At 46.3% G+C, this 16436-nt stretch overlaps 1 protein-coding gene across 1 annotated transcript; it reads right to left on the bottom strand.

Moving 5' to 3' along the window:
• Positions 1–9390: 9390 nt before the first annotated feature.
• On the bottom strand, positions 9391–16068 carry LOC130128386 (uncharacterized). Its single transcript, XM_056298005.1, has 4 exons — positions 15989–16068; positions 15364–15414; positions 10583–10745; positions 9391–9717 (listed from the first exon to the last, which is right to left on the bottom strand). The coding sequence occupies exons 1-4, from the start codon at positions 16066–16068 to the stop codon at positions 9391–9393; spliced, it is 621 nt and encodes a 206-aa protein (XP_056153980.1).
• Between the last annotated feature and the right edge of the window lie 368 nt (positions 16069–16436).

The following is a 16436-nucleotide window of genomic DNA, read 5'->3' as shown; positions in this document are numbered from 1 at the left end:
CATCTTGACTGCCCACTGACATCTGTAAGGATCCTGTTTGTGGACTTCAGCTCGGCATTCAACACCATCATTCCAGAAGTCCTCTCTTCCAAACTCTCCCAGCTCACTGTATCCCCTGCCAACTGTCAGTAGATCACCAGCTTCCTGACAGGCAGGAAACAGCAGGTGTGGCTGGGGGAAGTCACTTCTGGTATAACGGACAGTCAGCACTGGTGCCCCCCAGGGATATGTCCTCTCCCCACTGCTCTTCTTCCTCTATACCAACGACTGCACCTCCAAGGACCCAGCTGTTGAACTACTGAAGTTTGCAGATGACATTACAGTCATCGGACTCATCCAGGATGATGATGAGTCGGCATATCGGCAGGAGATTGAGCAGCTGGTGCTTTAGTGTAGTCAGAACAACTTGGAGCTGAACATGCTTAAGACTGTGGAGATGAAAGCGGACTTTAGGAGACAACTGCTCCCCCTCACAATATCCAACAGCCCTGTGTCAACCGTGGAGACCTTCAAGTTTCTGGGAACTACCATTTCCAAAGACCTGAATTGGGAGACCAACATCAACTCCATCCTCAAAAAGGCCCAGCAGCGGATGTTCTTTCTGTGGCAGTTGAGGAAATTTGGTCTGCCACAGGAGCTGTTGAGCCAGTTCTACACCACAGTCATTGAATCTGTCCTGTGTACATCCATCATGGTCTGGTTCGGAGTGGCAACAAAACAGGATAGGAATAGACTGCAGAGAACAGTAAAGTCAGGAGAAGAAAAAAAATCATTGGTGCTCCCCTGCCCACCCTACAGGACTTGTACACCTCTAGAGAATGGAAACAGGCAGGCAGAATCAGTAGACCCCCCCCCCACACACACACACACACACACACACAGGACACAGTCTGTTTGAACTCCTACCCTTTGGCAAGCACTACAGAGCAATATGCACCAAAACCACCAGACATAAGAACAGTTGTTTTCCCACAGGCCATCCCTCTCATGAACACTTAACAGTATGGTGCAGGAATAGACACTTATTATGTAAATATGACACTTTGTAAATAGCCCCCTCTGATCAAAATGTCTCACCTACATATCTATGATGTGCACTACCTCTTTAAACCAGATGTGCAATAAAAGTATTTGTGCAATACAAATGTACAATTGTAAACACACTGGTTACAATGATTGCTGTTATTGTTGTGGTTGTAACATAGGTATATAATATAGTTGTGAGGTGGATGGTCGGTGAATATATAGTGTATACTTCTGGTACATAAGCTAATATAGTGTAATATAGTGGGAATATATAGCATTGTATATGGGTATGTTGGGTTGTGGAGTGGTGGTATGGTATATGGCATAGTGTATGGGCAATATAGTATATATAAGCAATGTTGCATAATATATGGACGTAGGTTATTGATTACTCAACCATAAGTAGACTCTGTATAGTAGCAGCATACCTGTTGTGCATACATGCTTGCCTCCAATGTCCTGTTGTTGTTCCATTTATTTCCTCTGTTTTGTTTTTTGTTTTTTTTTTGTTTTTTGTTGTTGTTTTTTATTTGTTTCTTTTTTTGTTTCTTTTTCTGTGTGAGTGATGTCTGCCAGTGCTAGAAGCTGCTGTGAAACGGAGTCAAATTCCTCCTCCGTGGCCAATAAAGTTGATTCTGATTCTGAATTATGAGGCTGTAATGCCCGCTGCAGTTTGCCATCAAAGGACAGCCTTTTATCATGAGTGCAACAATGGTCTACAAAGACGGGCTGCTGTTTTAATTGCGACTGTGTCATTTGAACAAAACGTTTGCGCTGTTTCCATATACGCTCTACAGCGTTGAAAGGAGGGAGGGCAGCAAGGGAGGTTTGTTTACACCACACCGTATGATGTTACATAACTGAGACTGTCTACCCAGCAACACTCCGACTCCACGTCCGGCCCGCTCAGACAGGAGGACAGTGTTTGGCCACATGGCCGGACAGCTTGATGTAATGCCCACCGATATATGTTGTTAATGAGATGATTTCCCTCTGGTGTCTGTTAGCGTCATTCCTGGAGCATGCTTCAGTAATGGTGCAACAAGGAGAAATGTCTATGTTGTGATGGCTCACATCTCATTATATAGGGCTACCAAACCTGACACGTGGGTGCACCTTGTAAATACCACTCTGCGTTATCACGGAGAAAAAAGAGCGACGAGTATGCTGAGGGCTCTTGCAATGCAATGCAATGTCACACCGTAAAACTCTTGTCAATCCCTGAATGGCAATGGTATCAGCCTATTTTCATGACTTGGTATGAGCGGTCCCATCCTCGAGATGAATTAAGGTCAGACAGGCATTCCTGTCAGTGCTGAGTCACTCGGTAACAACACCAGGCATTCAGGGGTGCAGCAACAAGTGTACCCTCAGCTTTCAACGCTGTCTCTGAGCTCCATCCTTAAGCCGTGTGACCGTCTATCCAACCCATCTGCTAGCCCGGGCACAAATAAAACCCACTGTGTTTTCAATAGCCAAGCTTTCTCTGTCGGCCTATCAGTCAATGGAATAATCAATTAAAAGCCTTTTTACCCGGGCAATTTTTCTCCCATCTCGAGTTTCAAAGAGAGCAATCAGCTGTTCACTCGGGGAAAAATATTCAGCCTGTGCTCCACTTAATCGTCGCTGGAAAATATAACAACGTCGCCATTCTCTGGCTACTTTGTCAAACTGTCTTTATCATACCACAAATTTATAGTAACCGTAACCCGAGCCCTGACCCCAACCCACACACACATAATGATACTCGATAGGACAGCTCAAAAGGTTGGATGAAATGTTAGCACGCTAACAGGTTGGCTGCCGCAAATCAGTTAATGCAAAAAGAAAAAAGAAACGTACAGGGTTGAGATTAAACTTGGTGAAAGACAACTCTTTTATTTCCTAATCTGGCCTCCGCTTCTACGGTTGCTTATTCATGTGCATTTACTTCAACAGATTAGTTTGCTAGTGCTCCTGAACGTATTGGCTGAATAGAAGAAGCTCATGATCGTACCTCTGAATAATGTGTCATGTGCAAAAAAACACACACTTGCATAATGAGGTTTTTTCCCCCCTCTGTGGGTTGTATTGCATTGCCATCTGCAATGCCATCGATTCTTGAGGGATTTTTTTTTTTGAATGGCAGCAAGGCTGTGTGTGCCACAAACCAAGTCTTCCAGGCCCAGATCCAATGACTGTTTACAAGAGGAGACAGGAGAAGATGGCGTGTGAAGGCCTGACTCCTGGCCAGTTTATTTCCAACGCGCCTCTGCACAAGGTCCAACACGGTTGTGAAGACTATCTTACACATAGCTGTGCATTAAAATACATGCTAACAGGTCAGTTAGGAATGCGTGCCTCCGATCATTCTCCCACCCTTCCTCTCTTATTAGCTATAGGTTCATATTCTGAGGGGCTTTTCCAGAGCTCATCTAGTCAATGCAACAGCCCATCTCCATCAACCATTCAGTCACACTGAAGCTAGCTGAGGGGGCGTCCGGGTAGCGTAGTGGTCTATTCCGTTGCCTGTCAAGGCAATTTTATCTGCGTAGCCCAATATACGAACATGGGGATCGCTGGTTCGAATCCTCGTGTTACCTCCGGCTTGGTCGGACACCCCTACAGACACAATTAGCGTGTCTGCGGGTGGGAAGCCGGATGTGGGTATGTGTCCTGGTCGCTGCACTAGCCCCTCCTCTGGTCGGTCAGGGCGCCTGTTCGGGGGGGAGGTACGTCCCCCTGGTGAAACTCCTCACTGTCAGGTGAAAAGAAGTGGCTGGCGACTCCACAATGTATCGAAGGAGGAGGCATGTGGTAGTCTGCAGCCCTCCCCGGATCGACAGAGGGGGTGGAGCAGCGACCGGGGCAGCTTGGAAGAGTGGGGTAATTACCCAGATACAACTGGGGAGAAAAAGGGGTAAGGGGGCTAACAGGTCAGTTAGGAATATGTGCCTCTGACCACTCTCCCACTCTTTCTCTCTCATTATCTTATCATGATCTTATTATTCATTGTCTGGGGGGGGGGGGGGGGGTTTGTCTGCGTGCTGTTAAGGAGAGTGGTTTTTCTGTAGCTCATCTAGTCAATGCAACAGCCTGTCTCCATCAACCAATTAGACATCCAGTCAAAGTGAAGATAGCTTTAGGAGCTACCTCTGTGTAAGGTTAACCCTAGTTTTAATCAGTGTGCTATATCCCACATGCAAAGAAATCATCAATTCTTGTGCCCTGGTATGGGTAATGAGAAACTCACGTTGCCCAGCGTCAGCTCTAAACGCGGCTTTTCTGGGAAAATAAAGCCATGGTAAATTGTGCGTCGGTGCCCTGTTCAACCCCAGCAGCCCATCCAAGTCCCAATATCCCATAAAATTAGCCTTTGGGGAAAATAAATCTTTTTCCCTGTCCCCATATGACCCACATATAGTCAGAAAAAAAACATCAAGAGGGGGGAAAGGAATTTTTAAAAGCAACCCTTTTGAGTGTGGCCAGCTTTTTAAGGAATTGCCCTACTTCTCTCTAGGATGCCGTCCCCTCACCATAAAGAGTCAGCGACACAGACGTGCTGCCAGTGGATTTATTATATTCATTATTTTATCCATATCCATGCCTCCGTCCACTTGCCTGTGTCCCGCTGTAGCGCAGGCAGACCAGGGTATGATACCGAACTGAGGCCATGATGATACCCAAACCTGCTGAGAAGAATATGGGATCAAGGGGAGATTATCGCTCAGCAGGGCCGGCCCTAGCCTTTTAGGAACCCCAGGGAGAATTTGATTTGCCCCCCCCCCCTGAGGGCAGAGAGAGGAAGCTGAAATCCTAAATGCTCAAGTTGTGTGCTTCAGACAAAAAGGCCGATGATGTGTTAATATTTCCACTGACAAAGACAATATTAAACGTACTTCTAAATGGAGCAGTTTATACTTTGTTGTTGTTTGTTTGTTTGTTTGTGTGTGTGGGTGTGGGGGGGTTTAATAAAGGGGGATTTTCCATCCTAATAAGCGAAAATAGGCCAACCTACCTGCTATGGAGAGAGGTTATTTCCAATTAACCTCCTATAGAGAAACTAGGAAAGGTGCTGAATGAAGAGGCGATAACGACAATAACAGCTTGTAACGAGCATCATTATATCGTTACAGTCGCCATATGTCTGCATTCTTCACATTATCCACACCTACCGTCCCCTTGGCTGTTGATGAGAAATGACTGCATTCGCATTAGAGACATAGGTGAGTACAGTTTGCACTTTATCGCCTCTTATTTCACCTGTATAAAGTTGATCCATGTGTATATATCTGAAGATTGGTGTGTTGTAGTGTTGTTATTCTACGTTAAGTACACCGAGAGAGCCACGAAACCGGAGTCAAAGTCCATGTGTGTGCAAACCTACATGGCCAATAAACATGATTCTGATTCTGATTCTGATTCTGATACAGGTGCTTTATAGATTCATAGAGTCAAGCACGTCCAATGTCAGGTTGGATAACAAACTACGAATATGGTTAAACCTTATTTTTGTTAAGTGTTATTTGTGAAATATAAGCACATGTGCACTTGTCACTAAATCCATCCCTTGTCACTGACAGCTACAAATTTGGAGTCCCACTAAGTACACGGTTGTTGTTGCTTTTGGGGTTTTTTTGTTTAAATGAACGTTGTTATTGTTTGTAACCGGATATTTGGATGATCTTCTCGTCGAGCTGCTTTGTGATCCTGCTCTGCACAGGAAGTGGTGGGAATTTTCCTGGTTTTCCGACAGCTTGGCTAAATAAAGACAAGAGGGGCGGGGGGGGAACACAGAGATACAGTCTTTTCTGACTGGGGGGGTGGTGGTGAACCGTGGTGTTTTGAAGGAAGACATGAAAGTTGACCAACACTTCTCATGAATGGCTTGTTATATAAAAATAAAACGCTGCCGCCTCACAGCGGACAACACTGTGAAGCGTTCTGGCGCCCTCTGTGGATGAATGAGGAAAATGATCCAATTCCAGAATCCGGAACAGGTGGGAAAAAAAGAAAAAGAAAAAGAGGTTTCTGCGATACTTGAGCAGATTATTTTCCCCTCAATTAAAAAGATTTAAAAGTGTACTTCTAAATTCTGCTTTAATCGGTTTTAAATTGACGTGTTAAAAAAAAATATTGATCCCCCCACGTGTCATTGACCTCCCCCCAACCACCCACCCACCCACATGTCAGTGGCCAAGATTTGATTTGAGATATTGACGTGGTGGGATAGCAATCTGACCTTTATAGCAAACCTGTCCGGGCTTTATCCGTCATCGAGCGTATAAAGAGCCTCTCAGTCTTTAGGGTTGAGAAAAATCCACCCGATCCTTTGCAAGGATGGCACATTTTACTGTGGGGTCCATTTTAGAACAACAGCCAAAATATTAAAGATTGTTATTCAGAAGCCAAATACAAGCCAAGTTACTTTTTAATGGGCAACTTACCTTTTTACGTGACTCCTCTCCGAGATAATCAGTCAGGAAATGAAATAAACCAGCATAGCGACAGCACAGTGATGCAGTTCGGCCTCCACCTTGGAGACCCCATGGCGGGGCAGTTTCTGTCTCAATGAATTCACCAACCACTGTTCTGCCGACAGGAGTATAGGGTATAGATTATGACTAACTGATGACTTAGTTGATTATGACTAATGACTGTTGCAAACTGTTCTCTTCTCTCACATGTCTTTTCTCTCTCTCTCTCTGAATGACGTCTTTTCCTTTCTCTTTGGCTGCGTGTGAACGGTGTCATGTGAGTCTCCCTGGTGTGTAATTTGTCGGTCCTCCTCCCAGGTCTCTGTGGTGACGGTGGTCGCCACTTGGACGCTGCTTGGCATTCCCCCTCATCACATTTTCTTTTTATATATCTTACACATATCTTTTTTATACAGTGATGCTGGTCATGGGGTCCTGGGCTGGGTCCTGGGCTGGGTCCTGGGCTGGGTCTTCATACATTTTATAAGCCCATTATAATTCTGTTATCCTCTTTCAATGTTGTATTGTGTAAATTGTGTGAACACAACATCCACTGCATGTTGTCCATCTTGGGAGAGAGATCCCTCCTCTGTTGCTCTCCCTGAGGTTTCTCCCTGTTTTTTCTCCCCGTTAAAGGGATTTTTTAGGAAGTTGTTCCTTATCGGATGCGAGGGTCTACGGACAGGATGTTGTGCTGCTGTAAAGCCGACTGGGGCAAATTTGTAATTTGTGATATTGGGCTACACAAATAAAATTGACTTGACTTGACCTTTTGTTATATTCATATGTTGTTGATGGCTCAGTAGGATGTGTCTGCACCATATTTTCGTTTACAATTGATACAAATAGTAAACTATAAGACAGACAAGATGGCGAGGTACACATATATCATCCATCAGTAGGATATATATATATATATATATATATATATATATATATATATATATACACTACCGTTCAAAAGTTTGGGATCACCCAAACAATTTTGTGTTTTCCATGAAAAGTCACACTTATTCACCACCATATGTTGTGAAATGAATAGAAAATAGAGTCAAGACATTGACAAGGTTAGAAATAATGATTTGTATTTGAAATAAGATTTTTTTTACATCAAACTTTGCTTTCGTCAAAGAATCCTCCATTTGCAGCAATTACAGCATTGCAGACCTTTGGCATTCTAGCTGTTAATTTGTTGAGGTAATCTGGAGAAATTGCACCCCACGCTTCCAGAAGCAGCTCCCACAAGTTGGATTGGTTGGATGGGCACTTCTTTGAGCAGATTGAGTTTCTGGAGCATCACATTTGTGGGGTCAATTAAACGCTCAAAATGGCCAGAAAAAGAGAACTTTCATCTGAAACTCGACAGTCTATTCTTGTTCTTAGAAATGAAGGCTATTCCATGCAAGAAATTGCTAAGAAATTGAAGATTTCCTACACCGGTGTGTACTACTCCCTTCAGAGGACAGCACAAACAGGCTCTAACCAGAGTAGAAAAAGAAGTGGGAGGCCGCGTTGCACAACTGAGCAAGAAGATAAGTACATTAGAGTCTCTAGTTTGAGAAACAGACGCCTCACAGGTCCCCAACTGGCATCTTCATTAAATAGTACCTGTTAGAGCCTGTTTGTGCTGTCCTCTGAAGGGAGTAGTACACACCGGTGTAGGAAATCTTCAATTTCTTAGCAGTTTCTCGCATGGAATAGCCTTCATTTCTAAGAACAAGAATAGACTGTCGAGTTTCAGATGAAAGTTCTCTTTTTCTGGCCATTTTGAGCGTTTAATTGACCCCACAAATGTGATGCTCCAGAAACTCAATCTGCTCAAAGAAGTGCCCATCCAACCAATCCAACTTGTGGGAGCTGCTTCTGGAAGCGTGGGGTGCAATTTCTCCAGATTACCTCAACAAATTAACAGCTAGAATGCCAAAGGTCTGCAATGCTGTAATTGCTGCAAATGGAGGATTCTTTGACGAAAGCAAAGTTTGATGTAAAAAAAATCTTATTTCAAATACAAATCATTATTTCTAACCTTGTCAATGTCTTGACTCTATTTTCTATTCATTTCACAACATATGGTGGTGAATAAGTATGACTTTTCATGGAAAACACAAAATTGTTTGGGTGATCCCAAACTTTTGAACGGTAGTGTATATATATATATATATATATATATATATATATATATATATATATATATATATATATATATATATATATAATACCTGCCATTACTGTTACAGTACATAAAGTGTGATAGAGGAGTATGTTTCCATCAGATCATTGATCCAAATGGGGATGTGTTGGGGGTTTGGGTGGGGCTTGGTAGGGGGGCTCTCGCCTTCTCATGGATGGAGCTCCTCAATTCTATCCCACACTGATGAATTATACATGCCTCGCATCACGCCTCCCACGCCTCGGCTTACGTAATGTCAGCCACGCGTGGAAAAGCGTGTGTGTGTGTGTGTGTGTGTGTGTTTGTGTGTGTGTGTGTGTTGTATTTATACCCGGACTGGGATTGAGAGAACGGTGACTCACTCTCTTTGCTCTTTATTTTTACCCACCCAATCCATCCACCTACCCTTTACTTCTGAGAGAGAAAAATGGCGAATTATTAGTTTAGACATTTCCCAAATGTACAATGTCGTCATAACGTAACATCTATCTTTAGCTTGGCGAGATACTGTAGTATCCAAATTTCATTTGAGAAAGGTTGATGGAGGCCGAAAATTGAATCGCATAAGGTTGTTTGGCTTCAAGCACAAACAGTCTTGCACCCTCAACAAGTGATTACCCCCCAAAAAAAAAAAACACACACACACACACACACACATACCCCCCAGAAGGCCTGGTGATCATCACACACATGGTGAATGGTTTACAGTGAATGGGTATATTGATCATGTTGTGAACTTCAGACCTCCAGCTGCCACTTGGCTGGAGGGCTGGAGGGCTGGAGGGTCGGAGGATTGGAGGGTCGGAGGGTCGGAGGGTTGGAGGTTTGGAGGGCTGGAGGGTCGGAGGGTTGGAGGGCCGAAGGGTCGGAGGGTTGGAGCGCTGGAGGGTCGGAGGGTCGGAGGGTCGGAGGGTCGGAGCGCTGGAGGGTCGGAGGGTTGGAGGGCCGAAGGGTCGGAGGGTTGGAGCGCTGGAGGGTCGGAGGGTTGGAGGGTTGGAGGGCCGAAGGGTTGGAGGGTTGGAGCGCTGGAGGGTCGGAGGGTTGGAGAGCTGGAGGGTCGGAGAGCTAGAGGGTTGGAGGGCTGGAGGGCTGGAGGGCTGGAGGGTTGGAGGGTTGGTGTTCAGCCATGTGCTGTCAAGCAAACATCATTCAAGCAAACAATGACACCAACTGCGTTTCCTTTCTAGCTGACTTTTAAGCAGGGGCAGACATTTATTTGGTCAAATCAGCTATTTTAGTGTGCGAGTTCACCGAAAACCTTGATATGCATGTCACTCAACGGTGTGTCTCTAAAGCCCGCAGACTCACACAAGCGGCCACCGCGTGGCCATTTGGGTCGTGCCCTTTGATGCTGATGACTGACCGCGTGTCATCAAGACTCAGGCGTGTGCAGGTTTCCGCTCCAAGACACACAACACCGGTTGATTTAGTTAGTGAAGTCGTCTGCTGGAGTGTTTGGCTGGGACATGGCTCTCGGGAGCACATAGTTGGACGCCACTCCTGTGTAATGTCTCATAGCGGAGAATAATAATGGCTGGCCCACAGTACCCGGGTCTTAACCAGGATTTGGAAATAATCATCAGAATGATTGCATGGTAACTATTCGAAGAGACTGCAGTCAGGTCAATTTAGCATTTCGTATTATTACATAATACTACACCTGGCTGCAAAGCTCTGCTCCGGTGTACAGCAACCTGCTGGCTCAGCTCGCAGCCGCCAGCCACTGCCCCCTCACATTCCAGCTAGGCACAACAATGCTAATTGGCATTTACTTCTCAACAAGCAGCGGTGGAAAGGTCAGCGTCCCAGCTAGTGGACTGAGAGTAATGCTCGAGATAGAAGTGGCCTCCCCTTTTTTTTTTTTTGTGAAAGTCACAGGACGGCAGCCGCGGCCGAAATCAGCTGTGGCATCACAGCGGTGGCTTGTTACCAAGGCCCCGGAGCGCTCCATCAAAATGTCAGGGCCCGGGTCGGGCAGGAAACCAGGGGGCCAGGTGAGCAGGTCTGGGGGGACCTGATAGGGATCCTCGATTGTCGCACAATCTTTCAGAAGGCCATCTTGCCCGGCTGTGGCATTTATTTCCCTACCAGCACTGAGTTATATAACCGACCAAGTAGGACACAGGGGTAGACGGGGGTGATTCTGAAGAACAGGGAAGGCAAACTTGTTCGTGGTGGGCATCCATTATTGATGAGGGCGATGCATGTTTACAGCACAACTCCTTTGGATGAAGAAGCCACTAGACACTTTTTTCTATTATGTGAGCTGTGATTGGATTACATAATGGAGCACTGAAGCGGATGAAAGCAGGAAATCCTTTGGTCTGGTGTTTAAAAAAAGCATTCAGCACTCGTCACAGCTTGATGCTATCTCAGCTGTGAGACATGTCTTGTCTTATCGCGCTGTGTAAAGCGGATGTCTCCGTGATCCCAAAGGACCCGGATCCCAGCTAATACAGATTCTTATCGTGGTGTGAAATAACTTCTGTCGAACCGAAAAGAAGGGAACATTTACAGTGCAGGGGATTAAGTGCACCCAATAGATTGATAGTCTGCACTGTGCCTTACACACTCATGGACTCAATATCATTTCATCCATTTATGGGGTGGAATGGTCTAGTGCAGGCATAGGCAACCATGTGCCAAGAGTATTCAGGCTCTCTCGTTTGAGTAAATCCCTACACCTTCAGCCAAAGATGACGGACTAGTCAGTGAAATCATTTGGTGTGGCGCCTGATTAGAACAACAACAAAAAAAACCCTGCATGCCACATGGTTACCCATATGTGGCCTAGAGCTTAGAGAGGAGGACATTCATGACCAGAAAGTAGAAGATTTGAATACCTGGACCTACTGGGGCACTTTTAATGAGGGAAATAATGAGAAGAAAGTGAAGCCCTGAACATGCACAGAGAACACACACACACACACACACACACACACACAATGCCACTGAGCAAGGTGTACAGAGTAGCTCCACCCTGAATTTATCATCATCATCGGCGGTCATTCGGGGTCGAGTATGACCATCCTCCCTCTGGGCCCCTCTGGGTGTTCAGGTGGGCGTAGAGGCCGACCCTGGAGCCGCATAATGGGAGGACGCCTGCAGGTGACAGCGTTTTACGTGGAGAGGCTGATGCGACCGCACCCACCACATGGTCCTTGGCAGGGGGTGGCAAGGCCAGAGTCCAACGGCATGGAGAACCAAGACGATTGGGGACCACCCTCTGTTGCAGCCTTCATCCGCCTTCACTGCCTTTGTGACCTGGAGACATCTTCTGCCAGTTCCGCTGTTGAGGTCTTTGTTGGATCGCGCTTCGTCTGGAACCTCCCCTTTGACCTATCCACCTTGGGTGACCCTCCCAGGAGCCAAGCTCCGGACAGCATAGCTCTTGGGATCATTGGTATATGCAAGCTTCTCCACCATGGCAATGTGGTGATCCGGGAGAAGGCCACCCTGAACTACTGGTGATGGAGCTGCCCATTGTCTTAGAGGCCATTAGTTGTGGTTATGGATATAGTTGACAGTCCTGAGGTGTGTGGGAATTTGAACCGTGACATTTCTGAACGAAGCATGTATGCTTTATCCTTAGATAAAGGTTAAAAAATTGTAACCACTGTGCCATCAGTAGTCAGTTCTACCATTTATTTTCACCATAACTCCACCAGTTTATTGTACACACTGTGTGTGCATGAGAGGGGTGCGCTGGAGGAGCCCAGGGGTCGGGACAGTCCATCATCCCCACCGTGTGCATGTCACAGGTGAATATGGTGCTAATGCTTCAACTCACACCAGATCATCACTGTGTGGATTGGCTATCGACTGAGTGAATGAGTGATGGACTGCTTTGTCTCGGTCATCAGTCCCCATGGCTCTCAAGATGAATCACTATGGCAATCCCGCTGGATCGCTACTGGCGAACCAAGAACCATAAAATGAGCAGAGCGATGCTGCCCCCTTGTGGTTTATTTTTAAAGAACAGCAGTTGGCTCGCCAACGTCAAGTTTGTTGGGTGGCAGACATGGACCGTAAAGCGTTGTCGTAATTTACATCTGATTCATCATTTTATGAGCGTTTTTGGCTTATTTTCTATAATGAATCCCAGTATGACGCTGGCAAGTTACAGTCTAGTAACTAGATAGAGCAGTGGTTCTTAATCTGGTCCTCGAAGACCCCCTGCTCTGCAAGATTTTCATTGTAGCCCTGCATAGGTCTGCTTGTACCAATCATATTATGGCCCTTGATAATGTCAGATCTGGCCCACCTGACATAATTAAGTGCCTTAATGTGGTTGGTTGGGTAACTTATAAGCAGGACTATGCAGGGTTGCAATGAAAATCTACAGGACAGGGGGGCCCTTGAGGTCAGGATTGGGAAACACCGATGCAGCTGATTTTATCACCGTTACATTCTGACATGTGTCTTTGTCGGCTGACCGTATTGTAACCCATGCTGACTGATAACACATCTGGCTGGTTACCCTGATAACACATCTGGCTGGTTACCCTGATAACACATCTGGCTGGTTACCCTGACCGAACGGTGCGCCCATCGCCCTGTCTGCAGTTGGAGCCCGGGCCTGGATCGAGGGTGTTGGCCCGGCGTCTGCTTCACTGTCCCTTGCACGCGACTGCTGCTGGTTCAGACAATAGTCGCTCATTATCAACAAAGAAAGGACCCCCCCTTCCCCCCCCTCCCTAGAGGAGGAAGCTTTGCAAGGGCCAGAATCCCTCATTGTTTTTACCCAGAGAGAGACGCGGAGGAGCAGAGGAGAGAGGCCAAAAACAACAGACGGCTGAAGGGAGGCCATTTGTCATACCCACTATTAATAGGACAACAAGACAGACCCTGTCAGGCTGTCCCAGGGTCAGGACTGAGAAGGCCGCATTCAACCAGAAGTCCTCAAAGTACAAGAACATCAAGTGAAACATTTTAATCACCCTGTACAGACAGAGCTCGTTTACAATTGACTTATTTTGCCTGACAAAACTCAACGACGAGAAAGTGAAGCCGGCAGTTTATGTTGCACGGCGTTTTATCTGCAAGAGTTTATAAACCCTTACTTCCAGATGTGCAGGATGAGCCTATTTGCACAATCAAAATAAATTACATTTTAAAGAAGCATGAGGAGTAGTTTTGCTTTCCTTGTACATTTGGTGGGTTTTTATTAACCAGACCGAGGTCCGGATATTGATTGATTGATTGATTGATTGATTGATTGATTGATTGATTGATTGATTGATTGATTGATTCGGTCGGTCGGTCGGTCGGTCGGTTGGTTGATTGATTTTTTTTATTTACATATATGAAAAAGTAAAAAAAGATACACTGTATAATTGGAAACAGAATGTGAACTGCCTAAAAACCCTCAAGGGGCTTGAAAAGCGGCGTTTTCCAGGCAGCAAACGACAGGAAACAATTCTGGCGATGCAGTTTGTATGTATCTATCAATAATTCCAGATATAGCAGAAGACGGAGACACAGCTCATACGGTTCCTTTGTAAACACACCAACAAAGCTAATAACATCACTTGTTCCGAGTTAATCATAAAAAACTGCGTCAAAGCTCTGCATTTGTATTCCATTGTATTCAGTGTGATGCGATCTCATCACTGCACGCCCTACCTTTCCCCGGTCAGAGGGCTTGATCCGTACAGGATGCTGAAGCAGAGGAGGCCGGGGAGGATCTGTCTGCAGCTACAGCCAGTCCGACATCCCAGCTCGGCCCCGCCCAAGGTGACACATGCAGCCGGCAGACGCTGGGATGACAGGCGGCCCGGTGGAGACGCTGCCTTCATGGACTGACAGTCTGCCGTCTGCAGCTTATACAGTACATTATGAACCACTGCGGTGGAACACGCAGGCAAGGTCAATAATGTGAAGCAATCCACCGGGGCTGCAAAAGACTTGGTCGGACTCCAGCTATTGTTGGATGGGTGTTTTTTTTTTTCAAAGCAAGTATGCAATCCCCTTCGTCTGCACCCGTGCTCACCCCCTGAGTATTTCCTGAGGGGGAGACAATAAGACAATAGCAGCGGGCGGCTCGGTGGTCAGCGTGAAGACAAGGCTGCACAAAAGGAGCCGGGAACCTTTGCTTTTAATAAGACCAGCACTGTTCGGATCAGCGAGAGCTGTGTGCCGCATGTCAGGGCTGAGCGGGACCTTGGAGATATTGGGAAGCGGTGATACCCAGAGCACCGGGGGGAGCCTCGTGTTTAGACAGCCGCGTTATGTAATCATAACTGTATTTGGACAACACACTGTGAAAATGAAAGACTGACGGTGCTCCGCAGTCAACACAAACAAAAAGACCCAAGAGACACATCTGAATATGAGAAGGAAAACAGAAACCGCAGGACTGCGGGTATGTGTTGGGGATACCAACCCAACCCTGGTACAGGTGATGGGCTTGTATGAGGGGACTTGCAGGTGAGAACGTTTTCCATCGTGTGTGTGTGTGTGTGGGGGGGGGGGGGTAATGTCTGTGTGTGTGTGTGTGTGTGTGTGTGTGTGTGTGTGCTACATCTATGAACACGGTCCTGCCGAGCGAGCTGGTCGATAACATTGAGGGGAATGAACAAAATGTGCGTTTTGTGAAACACAAGCTGCCTGTTTTTCCAAGTGAATCACAGAGGGAAAGAGCCACAACTCCGGATCAAACATGGCGTCCCTCGTCACAAACTGATAAAGGGTGTTGAGACTCTAACTTACGAGAAATGCTGAAATACAAAGGCTCGTTCCAGAGTCAGCAACTCGTCAGATCTAAAAGATATAACGAGAGGAATTGCATAAAGACAAACTCACACAGACACACACAGACACTCACACACACGTCACCCTATACTTGTGGGGACCCCTAATTGACTACATTCATTCCCTTGCCCTTAACCCTAACCTTAACCATCACAATTTACATGCCTAACCGTAACCCTTACCTTAACCTTAACCCTTACCCTAACCTTAACCCTTACCCTTACCCTAACCTTAACCCTTACCCTAACCTTAACCCAATCCTGATTCTAACCTTAACCTTAAACCCAAGCCCTAACCCCAAAATGAACCATTTTCCTCATGGGGACCCCTAAAATGTCCCCACAGGGTAGGTGGTTTCAGGTGTTTCTATCCTAATGAGGACATTTGGTCCTCATTAAGAAAGAAAAACCTGGCACACACACACACACACACACACACACACACACACACACACTATGAGTGCCACAGTCTCTGGGCTCTTATGAAACACTTCCTGCCTGCGGCGCTCCAGTTAAAGCCCACACCAGCTGCTGGCATCTTATCAGCTCTGCTCAGCCACTGTCTTACTGTCTTACTGTCTTACTGGTTACAGAACCGCCGCTCACGCAGGCAGACCCTCGCTGGAAACCAGTGGCCCGCAGTCGGCACGTCGGCCTCAGCCATTAAGGATAAAATAACAAAAAACACACCAGAACACTGTGATAACAGCTTGAGACCTTTGCCGTTTTCATTTCACAAACACCTGATTAAATTCCATTGTTGTGAGATCATAGTACCCCCCCACACGTACAGACACACACACACACACACACGTATACACACACACACACACGTACACACACACACACACACACACACACACGTACACACACAGGCTGTAATCTCCTGGCGCTTCCCATCATTAGATGACTCTGGACATACTGTAATGAAGTATGGAAACGTGTCTGCAGCCTCTTGAAACTCGGCCGGTCACCGGGTCCTCCCACGGCACGGCACGGGGAGAGGCACGCCGCACGGCTCAAAACAGCAGC

Source organism: Lampris incognitus, chromosome 18 (genome assembly GCF_029633865.1).
Source record: "Lampris incognitus isolate fLamInc1 chromosome 18, fLamInc1.hap2, whole genome shotgun sequence".
In the NCBI taxonomy this organism is placed as follows: Eukaryota; Metazoa; Chordata; class Actinopteri; order Lampriformes; family Lampridae; genus Lampris; species Lampris incognitus.
This window is presented reverse-complemented; position numbering and strand designations above follow the sequence as displayed.